Source organism: Anopheles nili, chromosome 2 (genome assembly GCF_943737925.1).
Source record: "Anopheles nili chromosome 2, idAnoNiliSN_F5_01, whole genome shotgun sequence".
Lineage (NCBI taxonomy): Eukaryota > Metazoa > Arthropoda > Insecta > Diptera > Culicidae > Anopheles > Anopheles nili.
Genome location: NC_071291.1, coordinates 3,158,326 through 3,180,267, shown reverse-complemented (window position 1 = coordinate 3,180,267; position 21,942 = coordinate 3,158,326). Strand labels below are relative to the sequence as shown.

The 21,942-nt window shown below is 47.3% G+C and overlaps 5 protein-coding genes across 5 annotated transcripts; 2 read left to right on the top strand and 3 right to left on the bottom strand.

Annotated features, from left to right (window-relative positions):
• Nucleotides 1-69: 69 nt before the first annotated feature.
• Nucleotides 70-1,926, bottom strand: LOC128731327 (U3 small nucleolar RNA-associated protein 15 homolog). The gene is made up of 2 exons (XM_053824436.1): nucleotides 1,644-1,926; nucleotides 70-1,569 (listed from the first exon to the last, which is right to left on the bottom strand). Exons 1-2 carry the CDS (start codon nucleotides 1,731-1,733, stop codon nucleotides 91-93), a joined length of 1,569 nt encoding a protein of 522 aa, XP_053680411.1. The 5' UTR covers nucleotides 1,734-1,926; the 3' UTR covers nucleotides 70-90.
• A 5-nt stretch (nucleotides 1,927-1,931) lies between these two features.
• LOC128731328 (protein kish) lies at nucleotides 1,932-2,508 on the top strand. Its single transcript, XM_053824437.1, has 3 exons — nucleotides 1,932-2,011; nucleotides 2,075-2,184; nucleotides 2,254-2,508. The coding sequence occupies exons 1-3, from the start codon at nucleotides 2,009-2,011 to the stop codon at nucleotides 2,357-2,359; spliced, it is 219 nt and encodes a 72-aa protein (XP_053680412.1). The 5' UTR covers nucleotides 1,932-2,008; the 3' UTR covers nucleotides 2,360-2,508.
• A 458-nt stretch (nucleotides 2,509-2,966) lies between these two features.
• Nucleotides 2,967-6,863, top strand: LOC128731994 (OTU domain-containing protein 5-B). Its single transcript, XM_053825153.1, has 8 exons — nucleotides 2,967-3,116; nucleotides 3,315-3,400; nucleotides 4,561-5,077; nucleotides 5,153-5,309; nucleotides 5,413-6,175; nucleotides 6,242-6,345; nucleotides 6,420-6,602; nucleotides 6,674-6,863. The coding sequence occupies exons 1-8, from the start codon at nucleotides 2,967-2,969 to the stop codon at nucleotides 6,820-6,822; spliced, it is 2,109 nt and encodes a 702-aa protein (XP_053681128.1). The 3' UTR covers nucleotides 6,823-6,863.
• A 1,961-nt stretch (nucleotides 6,864-8,824) lies between these two features.
• LOC128731995 (SAM50-like protein CG7639) lies at nucleotides 8,825-10,911 on the bottom strand. The gene is made up of 6 exons (XM_053825154.1): nucleotides 10,770-10,911; nucleotides 10,524-10,696; nucleotides 10,276-10,457; nucleotides 10,071-10,209; nucleotides 9,333-10,003; nucleotides 8,825-9,263 (listed from the first exon to the last, which is right to left on the bottom strand). The coding sequence occupies exons 1-6, from the start codon at nucleotides 10,788-10,790 to the stop codon at nucleotides 9,112-9,114; spliced, it is 1,338 nt and encodes a 445-aa protein (XP_053681129.1). The 5' UTR covers nucleotides 10,791-10,911; the 3' UTR covers nucleotides 8,825-9,111.
• Nucleotides 10,912-11,597: 686 nt separating this feature from the next.
• Nucleotides 11,598-18,490, bottom strand: LOC128731996 (uncharacterized). Its single transcript, XM_053825155.1, has 4 exons — nucleotides 18,409-18,490; nucleotides 17,510-17,700; nucleotides 12,517-12,637; nucleotides 11,598-12,445 (listed from the first exon to the last, which is right to left on the bottom strand). The coding sequence occupies exons 2-4, from the start codon at nucleotides 17,646-17,648 to the stop codon at nucleotides 12,247-12,249; spliced, it is 459 nt and encodes a 152-aa protein (XP_053681130.1). The 5' UTR covers nucleotides 17,649-17,700; nucleotides 18,409-18,490; the 3' UTR covers nucleotides 11,598-12,246.
• Nucleotides 18,491-21,942: the final 3,452 nt, after the last annotated feature.

Here is a 21,942-nt window from a genome sequence, read left to right as displayed (position 1 = left end):
AGAAAACAATGAGAACCAGTATGGGTTGGAGCTGTTTGGTTTATGTTCACTCACTTAGCATTTGTACCCTCTAGTTCGTTTTCGTGATGGTCAATCCACCGTTATAATTGTTTGATTTTTCGCCTTCAAAGACACATCATACGGCGAAGACCCGCCATCGAGATTTTCTGGTTCGCCTGTATCCGCTGCAATCGAAATCATGTCAAGCATTCCTAGCAGACTCTCAAAGTCGTGCACCAACTGTTCTTCTTCATTCAGTTTTTTCAACAGTTTAACTAATGCCTCGCCAAACAAAGTACCAGCAAGTTGTTCGTACTTCTCGCCGTATACGTCGAGCAAAACATTGGCTGCATCGACAACCACCGGAGTAAACCGATGGTTGCCGATGTGACGAATAAGAAATGTGATGAAATGTACCAGATTATTGTGGTCGCGGTCACTTAACGCCCGATGTAACCCTTTTCTTCGGATCAGTTCCTTTAACAGTGCTATCGTTTTCTCTGGATATTTGTTTACCATTTTGGGGATCATTGCAGCATCAAGTGCCTTCTTGTATTCAAATTTTCGCAGCATTCGATCGAATCCTTCCATTCTCTCATAGCGGAACTGGTCCAGTTGCTGATCAGGCGCTTGTCCGAAGTTATGGAGTTGCCTCCAGCGTGAGCGTTTATCTTGCTGGTCGTCTTTATCCTGTGGGTCACCTTCTCGTCGATAAATTGCCATCAGCCCGTCGACCATACCCGTGACGAGCGTTTCGTCATTCTTTGAGATACCAAGACTCAGGATAGCATTCGAACTATCGATAGTGTGGACCACCTGATACGTCGCAATGTCGTAGATTTTGACATGGCGGTCCAAACTACCAGAGAAAAGACGCTTACCATCGCTGGCCAGCTGAAGACAGGTAACTGTTTTGTGGTGTTGTGAGAGCTGCGCCATCTGTCGCCCTCCTCCGAGGGCATCGTAAACGTTGACGGATGTACCACCGGCGCTGATGAATATTCCACCACTCGGCAGACACACCAATGACTCCACTGGCTGACCATGATCAACGGTCATGACACAATCCTCTACTCGGGTGTCAAACATTCGAATTTTGCGATCATATCCCCCGGAGAAGATGATATTAGGACTAACTGGACTCGTACAACCGGCGCGAATGTAGTCCTCGTGGCCGGAGAATGTCTGTAAGTGCTTTTCCGTTGCAATGTCCCAGTAGCGCACGGTTCGATCATCTGAGAAGCTAGCCACGTGATGACCGTCGCAGGTGAAGAACGTGCGGTGGACTGGAGCTTTATGCCCCTCGAAGAATCGCAAGATCGTCCTCGTGGTAACATCAAAAAGCCGCACTTTTCCCAGTTCATCTCCTGCTACAAGTAAATTGCCATCCTTGCGAAATGCTCCACCGTGTGCCGCTTCCTGGAACTTTGTAATATTTTTCACCACTAACTTTGTGATGGGATTATAGATCTGCACCCTAACCGATGCAGTCACTGCAAATAGATAGGGTTCCACAGGACTGAAATCGATATAGTCGATGGCTCCGAATTCTTTCACTAACGTAGGCACCTGTAAGAAATAGCAAAACATGCTATGGTTCAAACTACTGCGTTTTTATATTTCGTGTACCGTTCGAAACTTGCCCCTAGCTTTTTCCAGTAAATAGTGTCCTGTGACAACACTGTCGGGGTTTTGGAATATATTTTACTATCTGTTTTTTTGAACTGTGACATTTTTGTTGATTGTTTTACAATACAAACGTAAATTAATTTACCGCGAAAGCACGCACGTGCTTTTGTTATGATCTTCAAGAAGGCTTTATTCACCCAACTGCTCGAGCCCGTGTTTTGAAGAAGCGTGTACCGTCAACTCGATGTCAGAAGCTGCTCGAGCAAACGTAAACACAACTCACGTCACTTTTGTCAACACAACACTGCTAGAAACTAGATGGTTGGGATCGTGGTGTAGGTTGGCATCGAGATAGTGATAAGTTCTTCTAAACTGCAAAATGGTTAGCTCTCAAATGAAAAATATCGTAACAATAGTGGATTTATAAGTTCTATTTGCTTTACAGAGCGCGCTATTCAACTTTCAAAGCCTTTTGTCGGTTCTGTTACTACTTATCTGCACTTGCACATATCTTCGATCGCTCTTCCCAAGCATTATTGACCGGAAAAAGACAGGGTTAGATACGTGAGATCATTTTGTGTCCTTGGCTATTTTGTAATGTGTACGAATATGTCTTTATTTCAGCATGCTGGGCTTGTTCTGGAAGTTTGCTCGAGTGGGCGAAAGAAAATCTCCGTACGTTTCGTTGGCATGTCTGGTGATGGCTGTTTCGATATTATTCTGGTCCTAGCGTGTAGCGATGCCCTATGTTTTTCGAACGTTGGATGGACAGTGATGCATTTGAATGAATAAACTCGTATTACAAGTTTTCTGGATCATGAATGAGGGTTTAGAATTATGTGTAGAATCTGCTCGAATTTGACCAAAAAATGACACGAAATGTACTGCACAAGTGATCGACAGCTGCGCACGATTTCGAGCAGCCAGGCACTGTCATTCAACATTCCTGGAAAAACATCAAAATCAGTCCGTTTCAGTCGCACTCGTTGTTTTGGACATCCGAACGCCCCAGCTGCTGCTAAACAATAATATTGTGTGCCCTTGCTGTATTGCTTTTTCCAACGCGGAGTTTTTCTATGCATCGTTGTCGTTGTCGTTGTTCATCGTAGCAAACTTTGTCGCTGTCGTCGTCGTCGTCGTCGTAACACTGCGTCGGAGCATGTACAATTAGTGCGATTGGGGCAGGAAGTGTTCGGGCAAGAACTCACTGCGCTAGAAAAGTGCGTTTTTCTTTGTGTAAAGTGTGCTTACGAGTTGCAGCCATCGAGGCTAGAGAGTGGGTGAACCCGATCAATTGACTCGGTGGTGTTGAATGGTGTGAAAATCGGAAATCCGCGATGACTATCAAACCTGTGGTCAATCAAAAAAGTGCTAAAGAGGAAACGCAAGAGGGTGCGCCTCAGAACGTCCACGGTGTGGGTAATGCTGGAGTCCGAACGTCGCACCGTAATGTGGTGCTTAATCAGCTGTCGTCATCGGAATCACAAGTAAATATCGGTCGCTTTGCTAACTCACCAAAGTTCCTCCTGTCTGGTGCCGTATTTGTTTGCGGTTCCTTACCGTGGTGGTCGACAGGAGGGAAGGTTTGGTGCGTACGACATGCGTACGAAAAAAAAAACATGGAAGAATCACTCCACATGAGCTAGAGTGAATATGTGTGTCACCTTTCTGTGTTTCCTCCACAGGCACTGCCGAGGGAAAAACGGGTGCTTACACCCCACAGCTTCGACAATGACAGCGTAGTACGTCACCGTAGGAGCCCACACAAAAAGTAAGCTATGGCCCCCATTCCAACGTCGTTCGTTGGTTTTTCGCATGCTTATGCTGCATGCAGCGACATTCCCATCAAAATGTCACTACTGGATTAAGGCAACCCAACTCCTTCCGTTGTAATCGTGAAGGGTGTGATCAATGGATATGATATCGATTTCCGATACAACGGTTCCCGTTTCACCGCGGTAGAGCCACGGTGGTCAGCGCCACCCACAAAGAGTTTCCAATCCTGCCTGCTGCACCGTGTAATGTTCGATTCAGCAGGATGTAGAAGGAAACTGTTTCACTTTCACAAATGCATCGCCCGCTTTTCATCTCTTTCCCATCGGCCATCTTTGTGACATTCCGTTTTCGGAATAACCGCCCCATCCCTAAACTCGCACCAATGCCGTTGTTTGAGGTTTTTTTTATTACGATTTTACGACGGGATTCGTCCCAGTAAGCAAATGTAAGCTAATAAATAGAATACCGTGTACAAACAAATCGTCGGGAGCATCCAAAAAGTAAATCCATACGACTCGTAATCATCGAGGCAAATGCAATATGCCTGTGGCATGGAGCTGGCATGGTGAATGCCTTTTTTTTCGTTCTACAGATATTCCGTCGCTTTATTTGGACTGGTACGAAAAAAGGACTGGCTGTTCGTCTCCCGTATTCATGCATTGTCAGTAGCAGATCAGAGCAGATACTATTTTTAGTATTGACCTCTCTCATTCCTCTAGTTTCAGGCAGGGCGATATTTCATTGCACTTGCCAGAGCCATGATTAGTGTGTTTTGTTTATTTGTTTGGCTTCGAAAACCGTCTTCTTCTGACGGTGGCTCGATTGCATTTTTTGACGAAGCTTTGCTTTCAAAAATGCATAGGAGATGCATAATAATGAATCACCAGTGTATGACATGTTAATGTCAAAATGCTGTATTACATCAATAGATCGAAGTAAACGAAAACCTGCCTGTTCGTTTGTTACTTTGATGCGGTTTTGAGGTGGGCGAATTGAATTGAACAGCCACAAATTTTCCTTTTCGGTAAGATAGTTAAACTGCCCCTTTACTTGGGTTAGCTACGCACATTTGCAATGTGATGTTGATGCAGCAGGTAACTCGTCAATAATCAAAAACCATTATTCTTATCTCGAACTCCTTGTTGTGGTTTACAGCCTCGGACGCCTAAAACGGGAGCACTATCACAAACGGGAGAGCCGTGAGCGTGAAAAGACGACTGGATCACCTAGCTACCATCATCATGTTCTGCCGCCGTCTGCAAGTGGCAAGAAACAGTCCGGTTCTAGCTCGAGTTCACACGCCGCAGCCTCGGGAGGCTGTCGTTCCCCGAAAAGCACCCATCAACCGTCAGGAACGAGCGGCCCATTACTATCCGGACACCAGGGGGTGGTGGGTAACGGCTCGTCAGGAGGCGACCTGAACGCCGTGCTCGAAGAAGTTCGCTCGGGGTATAACAGTGGCGATGAGTACATCGACCAGAAAGACGCCCAGCTAACAGCGGACGATTGGAAGAAGCGCGATGAAGGATTCGCAAAGGTCCTGTCCGAGCGTGGGTTCATCCTGCAGGACATGGAAGAGGATGGAGCGTGTCTGTTCCGAGCAATTTCGTTGCAAATTTATGGCGATCAAAATATGCACGAAGCCATCCGCCAGCAGACGATGGATTACATCGTAAGCAAGAAAGCAACCCGATGCTGAACTTAACAAGGGGGTGTTTTAATGTCCTGTTCGCTATTATCGTTTCAGTATCAAAATCGAGAGTACTTCGCACAGTTTGTAACCGAAGACATTGCCGATTATGTCGAACGTAAGCGCGCTAACCACGTGCACGGTAATCACATAGAAATTCAAGCGATGTCTGAAATGTATAACAGATCCGTGGAGCTGTATTGCTATCAAACCGGTAAGTCAAGGGAGCCTTTCGGGCCAGCAGGAGAGAGAGAGAGAGAGAGAGTGCTAGAGAAGGACTAATATTAACCATGCTGGGCGATTGATTGTCGTTGCAGAACCAACCAATATATTCAATTCGGAGCAAATCAACAACGGAAACGAACCGTTCCGGCTATCTTATCAGCGTAGCTCGCACTATAACGCCATCATCAATCCGTACAAAGCGTCGGTAGGTGTGGGGCTTGGTCTCGCTGGTTACCGACCGGACGAGCTGGACATCAAGGATGTGGCAGATGCGGTGCGCATGAGCGAAGAGCTCGAAATCGAAAAGACCATGCTCGAGGACAAGCTAAAGACAACGGATTGGGAGGCGACGAACGAGGAAATTGAAGAACAGATCGCTCGCGAATCATACGCCCAGTGGTGCCGCGACAACAAACGCCGAATCGGTGGTGGAGGCTGTGGCGGGGGTGGCAGCAGCCAGAACAAAAGCACCAGCAGTACGATCACGTCAACCGAAATGATGGCAGCATGCGCGAGCGGTTCCCAGGCAGCTTCCTCGTTTCTGCTCGAGCTACGAAAGTCACCTTCCGCCAGTCTCGCGAACCAGCAGTCGGCGGGACATATGAGCGATCGAGGCGCGTGTTCGTCCAGCTCCAAGAATAGCTCGTTCGAGCTGGATTGTTGCTCACCACCGGCTTCCACGCAACAGCAGGGCAGCACTACCGGTGACTGTGGTGCGTCCTATTCCATGCAGAAGCAACAGCAGCAGTACTATTACGGATCGAGCACGAACGGCGGCAGTAATCTCGCCGGTGGCAATAGCACACCCTGCAACGGAGAGTGCAATCGGCGAAAAAAACGCATTCTCAATTCACCGTAAGTACAGCGCGTACCCGATTAACGTGACCATGCGATTCATCATCGTTTCGCTCTCTTTTCCAGTGTCGAAAAACCCAGCAACGCGGAAACGAAGAAATGCAAGGCAAATAGCAATCGCACAACGAGCGCCTCGAACAGTCCCCGTCGTTCCGAGAGTCCCACAGACGGTAAGAAGCTCGGCCAGCGAGTTCTAGCACCGAGAAGGATACGCTAACGATATTATGGCATCTTTTGATTCCAGGTAAATCACCTGCACCATCGCCTCCGGGTACTTCGAGTACGACAACCCCCGCCAGGGATAGCGGAGAAGAAAGCTGTGGTAGCGGTGGGGCAAGTAGAGGAGCACCACAATTACCCCGCGACGAAACACCGATGTCCGAGTTCTATCAATCTCTGCTGGAATCCTCCTACACCGATGATGGCAGTGAGTACAACGGACACGGACTCGCTTACGGTTGAGTACGGTTGCTGATTCTTATTTGCCTCCGATTGCAGGTTTCGGACAGCTATCGGAGCGGGAAATGATCCAGAAAGCTTTGGAAGAATCAGCGATGGACTTTGTGAAGCGATGCGACGGCACAAAGACCTTTCAAGAGGACAAGTACGGTACGACAGATGAGGAGTACGATTCACCGTCCCCGTAGAAGAGCGCAGGCTAGAAAGATCCCACGTGATAATGCACATGCACTACCGGCTAGAGCCTATTGCAGTATCGTATCAGAAGGATGGCGCCACCTTCGCACACAAGATATACAGCAGGGAAACACAGAATTAGTTGTACGATTAAGATGTTTAGCAGCGAATTCCAGTAGGAGAGAAATATGAATACGTTCTTCAACTTTTGTTTTTTTGTTTTTTTTGCAACGCGCTTCGTTCGAGTGTCGTTATCATTTTCGTTTATTTTTGGCTGGCGTTATTTTAAGCGTTTTGTTCGATAGTTTATCGCTTCTTTTTTTTTCGTTATTAACGATTGTAATATACTGCCCGTACCGGTTACGGGCTCGTAACTGTCCGTATACTGTAACGAGCTAGCGTTCGCGTGTGTGTTTCCGGAAAACAAACGACAGAAAACATTTTAAATTTCAAATACCCCTGCTCGGAGCTGTATAGGGTGGATGAGACCGATGCAGTTGATAGGAGATGTAGAACGTAATTTATGTATTATTTAAGAGCCCTGTACATTTTCCGCTGCGAGACGCACGAGAAAATTGAATATATCTTTCGCAATATTCGCCCCAGTGCGGCACCGTTGCAATTTGTACAAAATAGAGGTAGTGCGGCTGTGCGGGAAGCAAAGAAAGGACCGCGGGTTGGTTTCGTAGCTCTCACATTGTGAGTTTTCCCTTTTCCGCCACCGTTTCCGGTATTGCAGTGTAGTGTGTAGGTTTGTGCTTGTTTCGACCTGCATAACCTGAGCCGGCGAAAAGAGTCTTGCTGTGAAAGTGGGGAGATATTCTTCATTTGTATCGAATGAATTCGCGTCTTCTGTGCTTGGAAGTAAGCGTCCCATTCCACACACACACACACACACAGGCGGGTTGCTAATAGAGCTGTCGCAATTTTCAAAATTTATACTAATCTAAGCTCTTAGTTGAGAAAACCAGCAAAGGAACATTACAAATACTATCGATAATGCAAGCAAGTGATGAGTCGCTATACAAATTTTACAACAGATCAACAAAACGTGCAATCACAATATGCATTAGCATCTTGGATGAATTAAATAGGTTCTGCAGAATAGCAACAGTTGCAGGGTAGCATTTCTTGCGATCGATCTGTGTTTACGATCTCGGAGCTTCAAAACAGTTTCGAAATAAAAAAAAAACAAACATTCGTCATTTAGCCTCTTCACAGTTTTGCGATTCGAGAAGAAAAGAGGTTTGGAAAATGTAAGCCTGTTTTGTGTTTTGGATAAACAAACAATGCTCTAAAAATTATGAAATAAAATGTATGAATGACACTGAAAGAATCACCTAACTGCATTGCTTTTTCATTAGCACAACCTAGTACAAGACGAAAGAAATTAAATAAAGAATAATAAAAACTGACCGCCAATTTCTCGAGCAAGATGGACCAAGTTTCTCACAAAAGTAACAGGAGAGCATGCCAGTCAGGAGGATAAATTTTCTCGATTGAACGACTTTCCAAAACCGTGCTACAAAAATATTTCGTATAACACAAATTTTATAGCACAGTCCACATGCTGTCAAAATTCACTCATAGATGACGCTAATTAATTTTGTGAAATATTTCAACATGTTTTCGAAATATTTCAAGCGTTTTTGTAGCGCCACCTATGAGCGAATAGTGAAAGCACATTTAGACCACAAACAGCGTCATCTGTTGTTCAGTACTAGAACGTCATTATGAAGCGTTTTTCTAGCGGTTGACGAATTTTTAGTGATTGAATTTTTTTAAAATGTCATCTCCTAACTGGTATGCTCTCCTGTTACTTTCGTGAAAAATGTACTCTATTTTGATCAAGAAGTTCGAAGTCAGATTTTTTACTCGCCATTCGCTCCCCACACTGTTGTTCAACTTTTTCTTTCAAGCAGCTTGCACTTATTGCGTGTGGAAGTGCAGCGTGTAATGCATTAAATGAACGCTTTAAAAGCAAATCAAAACAGTTTTCACATACGCTGGAGAGTCCATTGACTTTCACGCCACTGGAAATTTATTTCATCTATGCACTACTCGTCGGTCAAAACTTAAACATACTGACTGGTGTAAGCGCTGCGGGACAACACGGAGAAAATGCGTCAAAGTAAAGATTCTCGGTTCAAGACCGGCTGGCTAATAGCGTCGTTTGTAACGGAAATGCATTGGAGAAAGCAACTGGTGCAATACAGAGATAACATTGACTAAAGGAACCGGAAAGCAATGCAAGATAAAAAGTAGGGCTAAACGGATCGCAAGGCCTTGGGACGCTTCCTTTAGACGAATTCGTAGCCAATTCCGAACTGGAATCCTTTCACCACGCGGTCACCGACTTCGTACGAAAGCGGCTGGCAGTAATTGAACTCGATGCGGGCCTTTTGACCCATCCGGAACGCGATTCCGATGCCGGCCGTACTGCGTAGCTTATCTGGAAGTAAAACAGAATCACAAAACATGAACAAATGGTCCCGGGGAACACTTCGCTGATGGTCCTTACCCGTCGTGAAGGAGTCACACGCGCCAATGTTGTAGAATGCGTGCGTCCGGAACAGATTGCCGAAGCCACCGAAGTACTGATTGAATGGAAGCGGACTCCATAAGTGCAGTCCTGTCGCCCAGTACGATTGGCAACCGGCAGCAATGCCATCCCGACGTGGACAAGCTCCAGCAAGCTCAAACCCACGCAAGGTCTGTGGTCCACCGGGGAAAAATAGCTGATGAATTGGCAGTGATTCCTTCTTTTTGTCGTGTAAAATTGCGCCGAGACGGCCACACAGTTGCAGTGACATGCCAAGGAACAGAGGGACGTTCATCTCCGCGTGTAAATCCTGCCGAACAATGCCGAGCTGGGACATGCGGCTTCCGATCAGTTCCACCGTGCCCTTCAAGTACGCGCCGTTCGACGGGAAAACGCTATCATCTCGGCCATCAATTTGACCGATATAACGGAAGGTGGACACAAGCCGTGGCCCACAGTGCTCCCGCACGAAGAATGGAGTCTGCTTGTCGAGCGCAAACAGCTCCTTCATGCCCAGCTCGTATTGGAGGATGTTTCTGAATCCGAATGTGGGCACTGCGAAGGAGAAATCGAATAGCAAACCGTTGTCCTCGAGGCGATACTTCGACCAAGGGTGCGGGGACGAGTTCCGGAACAAAGTGAGCGAGGTCCTGTGGAAGCGGGAGAATGAGAGAATGAGCATCTATCTTCAAGCGAGTGCAAGGAATTATCACCTACTCAGGATCGTAATCTCCAACGGCCGTGTGTAGGAACGGTTTGGTGAGCTTCATGTTCAAAACACTGTTGCGCACGTAACTGCGGCTGAAGTTGAAGCTCAAACGTTCTCCGCGGCCGAACAGATTGGGTGTGACCAGTTCTGAAACAAATCAAGGAAGTTCATTAGCAAGGGCGTTTCATTTGCCAGTTTGTGAAGGATATTTACCGGTCGTTGCTGCTCCATCGTTCTGGCCAACTTCTACCCCTACATTGCCGGTAATGCGGGACAGCTCTTCTCCAACAAACGACACGGTATACCCATTTTTGGTTGCCCCTTCGCCTTTACTCGTGTCGATGGAGATGCGCAGGTTCTTGTAGATGCCTAATCGCAACAGCTCGTCCTTGACACTAGCGATCGTGTGAGAAAGAAATGTAACAAACCAGTCCAGTTACACGCCCTTTTGCGTTACGTACTTGGCCGTTTCCACGATCACATCCTGAAAGTTTTGAGCCTTGAATAGATGGCGTGCGGCACGCTTAACATAGTCGTCATACGTTCGGTTCAAGCCGCCAATATGTACCCGATCGACACGGGCTTTGAAGCGTGTAAAGTCCGGATCCTTTCGATCTCCTGGATTGGGTTCTGCCTGGTGGTGAGGAATCGGAGAACGGTTTTGCACAACAACGCACCGGCACAATCCCGGAACCGGGTCTACTTACCCTCGAGGTTGAGCCCCCCATGTTATGTAATACGGCCGGCCTGTCGCGGGAAAACTCTTACTTGAGCTAACTTTTTTAAGCTACTCCGGAGGCAAATTTACTTAAAAAGCTCAGTTTTCCGGCGACAAAAATGAAGAAAAACGAATCATGCTGCTTTTGCATGCGGCAACAACAAACAATCTCAGTTCGTTATATGTGCGCTACCCACTGGTATTTTGAAGATTAATATGGAAGCACGAAGTCAAAAGGTCAGTTATCTTTCGGTTTGATACTGTTTTAAACAATACATTTTCAAACTGTCTCTAAGCTGTCGTTTTGCGGGTATGATTTACGCTACAGTCATGCAAAAATCTAGTTATTTGCGTTGAAAACTGGGGAATTAGTTATTTATAACTGTCAAGCGGAGTGTGCAAGCGCCTTTTGCGAACGCGAGCGCACAGCTGATAAGTTGCGTCAGATTTGACATTTGTCAGATCACTGTGGTAAAAAATTGTAGTTCTCAAAATAATCAAATTAAAATATATATTTCTTTAAATTTATATAACTTTAATTCTAATGTAGTGTAACAGTATAATTAGTGGTAACTGATAAAAGGTTCACTGAGATTAAATTATAAATGCAAAATTGCTCAAAGCGTTAAATAGTAGTCAAACTCTTACAACCACGTGGTCGAAACAGTCACGTGGCGTAGTACTAATATTAAATTTATGTTAGCAGTTATGCTCTAAACTGAAGCATGCGATCTTTTGTATAGTTATGCAGGTATCGGGCGCAAAACGGTTAAGGTTGATTTCGGAAGATATAATATTTTATCAATGGATTACTTTAATTTATACGGAATCGAGTTTATTTGAAAAGATACCATGAAAAACAAAATTACAAAACTTAAATCAGTATCAATGCATTGCGCAACTCATGATGATCGTCTGCACCGGATGGGAATGAGGATATATGTTTCGACATTGGGTGGCTTGTACTGTGGAAGGGGTCGAGCGGAAGCGGTGCAACACCGGAACCGCATACATGTTGGAGGGCGTATGCTCCATTTGCTTTAACTCTGCACTTTGCAACTTTGCGGTCTACTCCAGGATGCCTGCATCCGCCCGATGATGATCTGTCCTGTAGCGTTGGAATTTGCTTTTGCTTCCTCTCCAGATAAATACATACTTCTAATATCACAAACTTGACTAATTGTTCATATACTGCTTGCTGTTAAACTGTCGAAGGAAAAACGGCACTCGCCATGTCGCCGGAGGGCTTTGCACGAGGAAAACGGTAACGATGGAAAATAGTGAAGAAGTACTCGCACGATTTGTCGGGCATTCGGTATACGTTAGCTTTAGTGTAGTATGTTTTCTGTTCTTTTCGTTCTATTCTTAGGATAAGAGCTTGCTGCCGAGCCGCTCGAACGCTCGTCGATTAAGATGATGCTTGCCGGGAATGTCCCGGGAAGGAGTTGGTGCAGTTGCTCGATCGCTTAGTTCTTGGCTGGTTGCTCGGAGGCCGACTCCGGGGTGGGCTTGACTTCCGGGTACTCAAGCTTCGCGCCGGGCTCACAGGTGAAGGCCGGGCAGCAGGCCGGGAAAGCGGCCGTCTTGTTCGTCTTCTCAGTGTCCAGCTTGCACTTGTCATTGGCCAGCGGCAGCGGTCCGCAGTCCTCAACCAGCTCAAGCAGGCTGTACGGAAAAGAGAAACGTCAGTACGTCAGAATGCAGCGTCGTGACGGCCGGGAACCCCGATAACTTACCGCGGCTGAGAATCGTCGGACAGGACACAGGTCGAACGGCCACAGAACGGGCTCAGATCCCAGGACTGACCCGGCTCAAAGGTGGCGCACTTGGTCGATGCGAAGCACATGCCAGGGAAATCTGAATTGACACGAAACACAAGAGAGATATAAGAGATGGTAGCTGCCAAAAAATGCTAAATATCGCTATGTGTAAGGCTTCGGTTCATTTAAAACAGATGAGTTGTATCTTCAATTGTGAATTGTGATTAATGTTAAAATGATGGGCTTTTATCTTGTTGTTCGTTTCGACAATCTACAAAAAAAAACCACCGTCTCGTGACACTCGGCCACGCATGGCTTGAGTTCAGATCTCCGCAAAACGGGCATCCGGTTGGAAAATAACACCGAGCCATTGTACGATGCAAGAAAAGAAACATATTAAACACTCCCGAATTTGGCATACTAATGAGCACCCTGGAACTGGTTTTCCCACCAGACAGGGATGGGCAAGTGGTGGCTTTCGGTATTCTTTGGAAATTCCCGGGACACCCTGGCCAAGGTTTTGTCTGCGTTTTGGGTTGGTCTTCATCGTCATCTTCGTCGAGGCCACCCTGTTCGGGGGTTTGGCTTGCTTCACGCCATCGCGCACACGTCAAGGCTTAAGCGGGTCGTCGTCGTCGTCTCTTACTGCGGTGCTGCATCCAGGGAAGAACCAAAAACTTGAAACGACATCATCCATCCTGGCGTAACGCAAGCGCACGTGTGGGACGATGGAACAATGCCATCGTCTGTCGGGAAAGGCCGTCGTTGTCGGTTCCTGATTTAACGCGCGTGACTTGAGTTTCGCAACCCATGATATAATATGTAAATTTGCGCTGTGCACACTGTTGTAATGCTGCAGCAAGCCGGTTGTCGGATTTCTCTTGTAGCGTGGACATCGCTCAAAGAACTCCCCCAAAACAACAACGGACTGGCATGAGTCACCATAAATGTGGAGCTTTTCTACCACACCAGACTAGCGAGCAGATAAAGAAAAGAGATACAAAAGCGCTCAGGAAAACGTAGCGAAAAAATATCGCAGAAAAAAAACGACGAAACTTGTCAACTGCCCTCGGTGCGAAATGTAGCAGTGACTTATTTATTTTCTTCTTGTTTCCGCCATTTATGGCCGCACTTACGGAACTCTGTTTATGGCCATTCTCGATGCACGATCTTCCTGCGGGGCTGCACGTTACGGAATTGGTTGCATAATTCGTGGAAAGATCGCGAAGGCAACGTAACGAACGGAAAGCGGAAAGCTACAGAAAGCTTGTCACACCACAAAAGGCAGGATTAAATGCGATTGTAAACGATAAGGCCAACGTTCAAAACTACTGTAGCCAAATGTCTGTTTGGGCTCTTTATGGAAAAGGTTTCTAAAAAGCTAGAGCTGGTTGGAACAATCAACATTGCTGAAAAACAAAGGTGTTGTTCCAATAGTATGAGTTAATTGAAAGGTGTAATAATGAATGGGTTAGAAATTATGAAACAATCTCCATCACAGGCCTGCTGGGCAAGCAATAGGTGCAAATAGCAAAAAAGGTACGAAAAAGGCGATTGAAAGAGCAAACGGTTCAGGATGAATGATCTCATAAAACACTTCACGTACGATCGGTCACGATAAACAGTCATCCCTTCACTTCACACCAAGTGATCGACCCTTCTCCCTTCGCCCACGCCACTCCTTCCCTTCGGCCAACACAAGGGCCAGTTGCAGTGGGTGGCCTTCGTCCACGGTCGCGAAGAGATCGCATACCGGCGATAGCGTTGAAATGATCGCTTTTCACGCTTGGAATAACAAATTAGCACACGGTGGAGATTGGATTTGGTGAGCGGTTTTGATCGTTCGCGATCATCACCTTGACAGTGGCCGGTGACGCGAATGTGAAATGGTTGAAACGGATCCACCGCCAGCCGTTCGCCGAGCCCTATTTGTGTTGCTAATGCTAATTAATTAGTCAGCCTGTGGCTGGATATATCAACTATACGCTGGCAATAGAGGCACTACAAAGCGCGGTCGGGCAATTGTTCGTTTGGTCATTTAGTGACACTTGAAATTACGGCCTCACATTAACCCCAAGAGCTAATGGTTCACCAGAGAGCGCACTTGTTCTGGTTTTCTTTGTTCATGCAGACGGCAACCTCAAAAGCGCCGAGGCGATTCGATCCGATTCCGGGAACCGTGCATTTTACGATGAAACAACCGCATCCGACGAACATTGTCGATGGCCCCGGGTGTGGAAGCTTACGAAACAGCAGCTTTGCGGAAACGGCAACGAAATGATACGAATTAAACGCAAGAATTGCCGCCACTCGAAAGTGAAAGGATTAACCAGATCCGGCCATACCTCGATGGGTTTATAATGTGGGCGAAAACGGTTATAATTTCGTCGGTGCCTTTCTCGGAGGAGTCGGTTGTTGCGACAGGCTCCAGTGTGATCAGGGTTTCGCACAGTTGCCGATGATGCATAGCTTTATGAGACCGCGCGAGACTTACGCTAAGTGGAAATCATTTCGTAGCTAATTGAAATCGGAATGGAGCCGCCTGGGCGGGTACCTCGAGTGATGCAAGTTTGCTTCGCCTCGCTCCATCGGAGCTTTAATTCGAGAATGAACCAAACGATTTACAACGCAATCAAGCTCATTCGACAATTGCGCTCTGTTGTTTTTTGTGTATGTGTGCTGCAGCTGGCTCGTTTGCCGTTGCTAGAAGCTTCACTTCACTTCAGGGCCACTGTTGGGAATGGGCAAACACGGCCACTGAGTGCGATAGTGGAGCTTCGGTGGGAGCATCGATGGAACAATGTGACCTGTGGAGTAGTTTAGGGGTTACACTGGAGGTTGGCCTATGATGAACTGCCACGAAAAGTGCCACCGGAGGCGGACAAAGCCACCGACATGACGTGATTTTGCGTGCAATTACAGCTCGGTTTGTTGCCTTTAGCATCCCGCTTCCAGCGTTGGGTCGGGAAATAGCTAGGGCCTCCAAACCCACATGGACGTCGAACCGTCCAACCCCTTTTTTTTCAGTGTCAATGCGTAGCGGTTATGCTAAGCGTGAGCATGCAGCCATGAAGCCTCGGGCGACACAAAACAGGGCACACAAAACCCATCCAAAGTCAAAACCGACCTCGTTCCGAAATCACGCGCTTCAAGAGACGACGAATGGAACGATTTTCCACTGCCGGGCGGAAACGGAAATCATGGCCCGTTTGGTGCTCCATTACAATTGAGAAGTGCAGCGAGTCAGGTTCTGGGGCTAGCGAAAAAAACAAAACGAAAGGCGATATTTGCAACTAGGAAGTTTCCAGAACGATAGCCTCTGGGTAGGCAGCTTCCTGGCGCTGGAAGTAACTGACAATTATCCTACTTGCCTGTGGCCGGTGTGCCACCGGTTTCTTTGTTTCAGGCCAGCAAACTTTCAAATCATATCGGCTTCAGAGTACAATCACTTAACGTGTAAGTGAGTCACATAGTGGCATTGGTTTTTTGCTGTAATTCTATCGTAGTTGAGAGCTTAAAGCAGGCTTTAAGGGAGCACTTTGTGTATGCCCTGGACAGCACTTGCACTCCGGCTAATGCCGATTGAGATGAATAATCGATAAGGTGTCTAATTCTGTCGCCGAAATTTGAGGAGAGATTTCTTGGCGTACTTCGAAGGTTGAAGGTGACACTGGCAATAATGGCTGGCTCGAGAGAAGAATTAATTAGCCTCTGTCCACCTTCTTTAGTCTGATTTTCATACGCGTCTCACGTGCCACTAGGCGCGGGCTTGGCGGGTTTAAATTTTAATCACCGCCTTAGCAAATACCCCACGACCCGGACCAGGTCCCAGCACCTTGCCGGCAACTGGTTTGGAGCTGAAGAAACAGCTTGGAATCGAAAGGAACAACCGGTTGTCCACCGCAACACATTCAATGCCAACTGCAACGGTGCACGGTGCACGGTGCACGGTGCATGGTGCGAGATTTAGAGCTGCAATCGAGTGTTTCGCGCCACTAAACGGTGACACATGCTCTAGCTGTCACCTGCCAACTAGATCGACCGATCGAGGTGCTGTTGTAGCGTTTCGCGCATACTGCCTTTCGATGGAGGTTCCTTTGACTGTGCGAGACGCGATTGTGGACCGGACCGGTTCGCTTGCAATGGCGTTTTCGGTACATTGAATGCCGTCTAGGGGAGGCCGAGTTTGAGCAGAGTGTTGCACGCGTTGGAGGCGCTGCTGGGCGTTGGAGGTGATTGTTTAAACGCAAGCCGCGTCGGCCGTCAATTCATTGCTCAATCGGTCTGGAGTATCGGTTTGTTAAGAGACGGTGGTTCACTGCAACTGCGGAGCCACGTGCTTGAAATCCATCCAAAATGAGGACATACTCTCGCAGGCCACATGCTTCGGTCAAAGTGTGCGCTCAAACAAGCCAGAAACACTGCCAGAAGGAAGCATCGATGCAACCGCGCCCTTGCGGAACTCGACGTGGATCAGCCAACGCATTAGTAACGGAGTGGCTGCTGGCTCACCTCAAAGTGCTAGAAACTTCGAAAACAAGGGTGTTGCACAGGTCGGACTCTACCAATCCACCCACCCTGTGAAGGTGCGCCCGAACCAAGCGAGGAAGGCCCCAGAAAAGCGCCTCTTTGAGGGGCCATCCGATGCGTTGCCAATGGCACAATAAGCGCGGTGTTGCAGAAGCGAAACGAGGTGGGTTTGGCAAAGGAAACCATCCACCGGTTACGCCACGACCGGAGCCGGCACATTCCAAGTGTTCCGTCTGCTGGAAACAATGTGTCTTTGCGCAAATAAGTCGCTTCTTTCTACCATTTCCTAACACTAAACGTCCCTGATGGGTGGCCCTTCTAGAGTTTTTTGCGAAAAGAATGCCTTTCTTTGGATATCGGCATGCCAGGGCTTGGAATAGTGCGGCTTTTTCGACATAAAACCTGTAGAACCCGTGAAACATCTCTCTGGAGTACTTACCTCGCAAAACATCGGCAGGGATGAGACGTTTGTAGGTCTTTCCGCCCTCTGCGGCAGCTTCCTTGGCAGCGGGTTCATCGGCGGCGTGGACATAGCAGAAGCTAAGCGCCAACACGGCAACAACGGTGAACGAACGCATCTTGGTGTTTTGCTGAGAGCTTACGAACTTTACGGGTTGAACGGTCTTCGTTCTATAACGATACGGGTGTCGGAAACGGATAAGCAAAAGATTAGCTAGCATTCCAAGGCAAACACATTCAAATTCAACTGTGCACTGCGTGGTGGAGTCGATCGATCTACTAGAACAAAAACACACTCTGTGGTTTGAAAAGTACGCTCGAAGCAGACGGTCGATGGATGACGAGAACAGCGTGTACTGTAAGTGCGCTCTTTATGCTGTGGCTCGGGAGCTGTGCATGATTTATCAGGTCATCCGGCAACGGAACGAAAGCACAGTTCCACGTGCAATGCTCATGCCATTATGGTATGTTTTCGTTTATTGTCTTGTTGTTGCTGCTGGCCGGCATTTGTTAACCATCCCCTGTGGGGGGAGAAATCATCCCGGAATAGCCCAGCTAAAGACGCAACCCGGCCCTACTCTGGAGGGTGGATGAGTGCACACAATTTTCTAATAAAAATTAATCAGCGTAACACCGAGGCGCACAAGCCGGCCGCAGACCGTGGGCGGAGGAGAACCAACGACGCACAACTTTCGATCACGAAGTAAAGCTACGTCAGAAATTGACGATCGTCCTGAATCTTCGAGAGGACCACTGATCACCACACTAATCTGGCGAGCCCTGCTGCCCTCTGTTATGGGCAGATGGGAACGAACAATCCGATTTACTCCCTGGATCTGGGGGACACAAAAACACACAGCTATTGGCCGCGCTACTGACCTGGAAGGGAAGGCAAATGTGCGGCTTTTGGTTGGTTCCGGATAGTCCGAACAGCAGGCGAACGCACTTCACGTACGGTTTGACGACGAATGGCGCATGCCATGCGCGAGATTCGCTATTTCATGGTTTTCCGAACAACCGCTCCATTGTCCGACAGAGACAGGGCGAGTGCGTGCGCGAGATGCACGATCTGCACACCCTGTTGGCGTTGAGGCACTCCTGCGCGAGTGGGGATGAAAACCATCGTAGTAACCAACGATGGTGGCGGCGACTTTTAAAACTACTACTACTGGCGGCAGCTGGAGCGCTGAAGGCAAACAAAAAAAAATGGCATGAATAATAATAGTAATAATTGCAATCCTCACCCGGGCGCTTTTGTGGATCGTGAACAACCGCAGTGAAAGTCGTCCCCGGTCTGGTAAACCTCCGGTTGTGTCTTCGGGCGTTACGACTTTTAGCAGTGTGCCGACTTCAGATGGTCGTTATTCTACCGGGTCCAATTGTTATCGTAGCTCAACACCGCCCAGTGAAAGGGTACGATGGCCAGATACCGTAACGCACGCGTTGTCCTGCACTATATAGTGTGCATTATGATCGTGTGCGATTAGTATCGATCAGTAATCGGTGTCTTTTTCACGAACCGATGACACTTGTGAATCAATGATCAATTACGATGGCCTTTCATCAGTGAGTCATCAAGGTGACGTCCTAAAGGTGTAACACTCATAATGCTCTACTATTATACCCGAGGCTGATTGAATACTCTGTCTGCCATTTTTTTGGCTACAATAAAGTGTCCCATGTTCAAGAGCACTTTCAGCAAGGTGTTAGCTTAATACACCGAATCGCATGGAAAATGCGATCGAGTGAAATGATTTAAAGTTCGTTCGAAAGTGTCCGAACACGTCATTCAGCCAGTTGGCTCTTTTTTCTTTCACTTCAACCCTGTCCTTTGGTCTCATTCGCTCCATCGATGCATTGGAGATCGGTTTTCGAGAAAAATCTATCCGAAGCAGGCGACGAAGTTCGCCACTCGCTTCCTTTTACCACTGCGCTGCCTCCATGGCCTGGCTGCTATACTTAGCTCGATTGCAGTCCGGTTGATTAGTGTGTTCGTAATAGAAACGTGTCCCGTGTTCGCCTCTAAGCCGTAGCTGTTTCAGGTCCTCAGCACGCTGGTGCATATAGGTAGTACATACGGCCTGTTTGCTTCTTGGGGTAGGCTGTTAATATCAGTTGAGCGATCGACTCCTCGATCGATCGAGGTTTCCTACCGGGAGGAAGTCTTCGTCGAAAACCCCCGTTTGATTGAAGCGGTCTTAATTGGTCGTAAAAATGTAGCAAGTGTCAGTCTGCACACTGAGTGGGGCAGTGGCAGTGTAGCGGGAGATGTAGTGCCCTTGCAGGCCGGTTTTTCGATGACGTACAAGGTTGTTTGGGTGATCAATTTGAACGCTTTGCTCTTCAACAATACACAAAAAAGACATAGCATGACTCATGGAGCCATGATCTAGTAGCATCGAATATCAGCATGATGGGCGGAGATTTCTGATTTTACTTCCGTTCCTTGTGGCTCAGCTAATCGATGCACGTGTGAAGAAGCATTCGTCCACCAAAGCAGCTCCATCTATTCACTGACCTCTCTCGAATCATACTTTCTAAGGCAACTAGCTAGAGATGAAACAACCATGGGAAAAAAAACAGACCCTATTGTTGTTTATCTTACAGCCACCGAACCGGAAGGCATGCACCAGTGTGCAACCGTGTGTGAGAAATGAATAGTGAATCAATACGCACTCGCGAGGGCGAACCTAGCAAGGTGGTGATCTCTCGAACGCCCACACCATAAGCCTTCATCGAATGGCGGCAAGGACTGATCAACCCGTTGTTTTGATCCATCGCTAATCATCAACTGATTTGGAGGTGAGAACGGCACCTCAAAGATTAGCGCCAGTTCCGATGCTCGAAGGCCGTTGAAGTGGCGTTTTATGTTTTTTTAAAGCTCCTCCCGTTGACTTGGTTCTGAGTTTGATTGATTACCGAAGCTTATCTGCAGCATTTCTTGTAGTGAAACTGGAGGTGTCTGGGTGGAATGGCGGCTAAAACGAAAGGCCAAGGTTACACTGGCCAGAATGCATGATCTAGCGTGCATTCCGGATCTTAAAGTCGCCGTCATAAGCCCGCAATCTATTAGTTTACTAACGGAGTTGGCCATCATATTTTTGGTTGATAGTCAAAATCGCAGGAGATGACGGTAAATGCAAAATTTGAATGTGCAGATAGGGAGAAAGATAAATTCAACTCGCCATTGTTAACGAGAGCTGCATGGGAGAGGAACTTACCCCTAAATCACAATCTGTGCTGGGGTGGTGCATTTTGTTTGCATTTTTTGCGTTTGGCATGGAGCAGCTTTGGGTCCCATGTTATCGCCCCGCGCCCTTCGCGGCCGTAATTAATTATTTACGTTTTCTCTCATTTGCCAGCGCTGACGGGTGAGAATGGTGGCATGGAAATGGGCACCACACGCAACGGAACCTCCAAGATGTTGGCCTCAACAAAGCCGAGATGGGTGAAAACGGCTGGGATGAGAAGAACGGTTAAAGCTTGATAGACCGGTGAAAATGCACCGCAAAACCTGGTAAGACGTCAGTCGATCCATGACAATCGAGTACAATGCCTTTCGCGAACGTGAATTTTGCATAGAATGGACGTTTATGGGACCCCATGGCATTACGACCGTTTAGTGTTACTTTAATGCCGATCTCCGATCGTTGTATGTCGAGTAAGCTTTCCGCCTCAGAAAGCACAATCAGCAAAAGTGCTCTAAAAAAACAGCCCGACCCAAAATTATAGAGTTGCGATTTGAGGGCAAGATTGGAAAAACGAAAAAACAAACTTCAACGCGGCTCAAACAGCTGGGAATAATTACCGCTAGCAAAAGAAAAATAAAACGCACCAAATGGAAAGGGAAAATCTCGTACCGAGACAATCTAACGCCGGCTCTGGTATGGCTTATCTCATTTCAGTTTTCAAGGCACTCTCGCGAATGAAAACTCCACCTCTAATCGCACTCGTCGACCGTCTAGGGCAACGTTTGTATTTACTGCCGATCGCGTGACCTTTCAGTGTTTCATGATGCAAAAGCGGAAGAACTTTCCCATCATCCGGTACCGGTGGAAAGCTTGACGTCATCCGCACGAGGGCTCATGTTGCTTTGAAGTGGCTCTGGTTTGGGGTTTTTCTTTAAAAGAGAGGCTTGTTTGCAAAGTTTGAGCTATGTTTCATAAGAAAAGAAGCCCGTTTTTCTTGTTTGTTTAATCACCGGTAGCCTACTGACCTTTAAGAGGCCATTGACAATCATTGGCTGAAAGCAATGCTTCAAAAACGCATAATTTTCATTTCCTTCTCATCATGAACAACCTATTCGGTGCTGTTATTCATTACATTTATTGTTGGTGAAAAACCCAACAACGGGGTAGGCCTTCAAAACGCATCACTGCAGCCCTAGAATTTGTTCGGCGACATGCTGAGGTC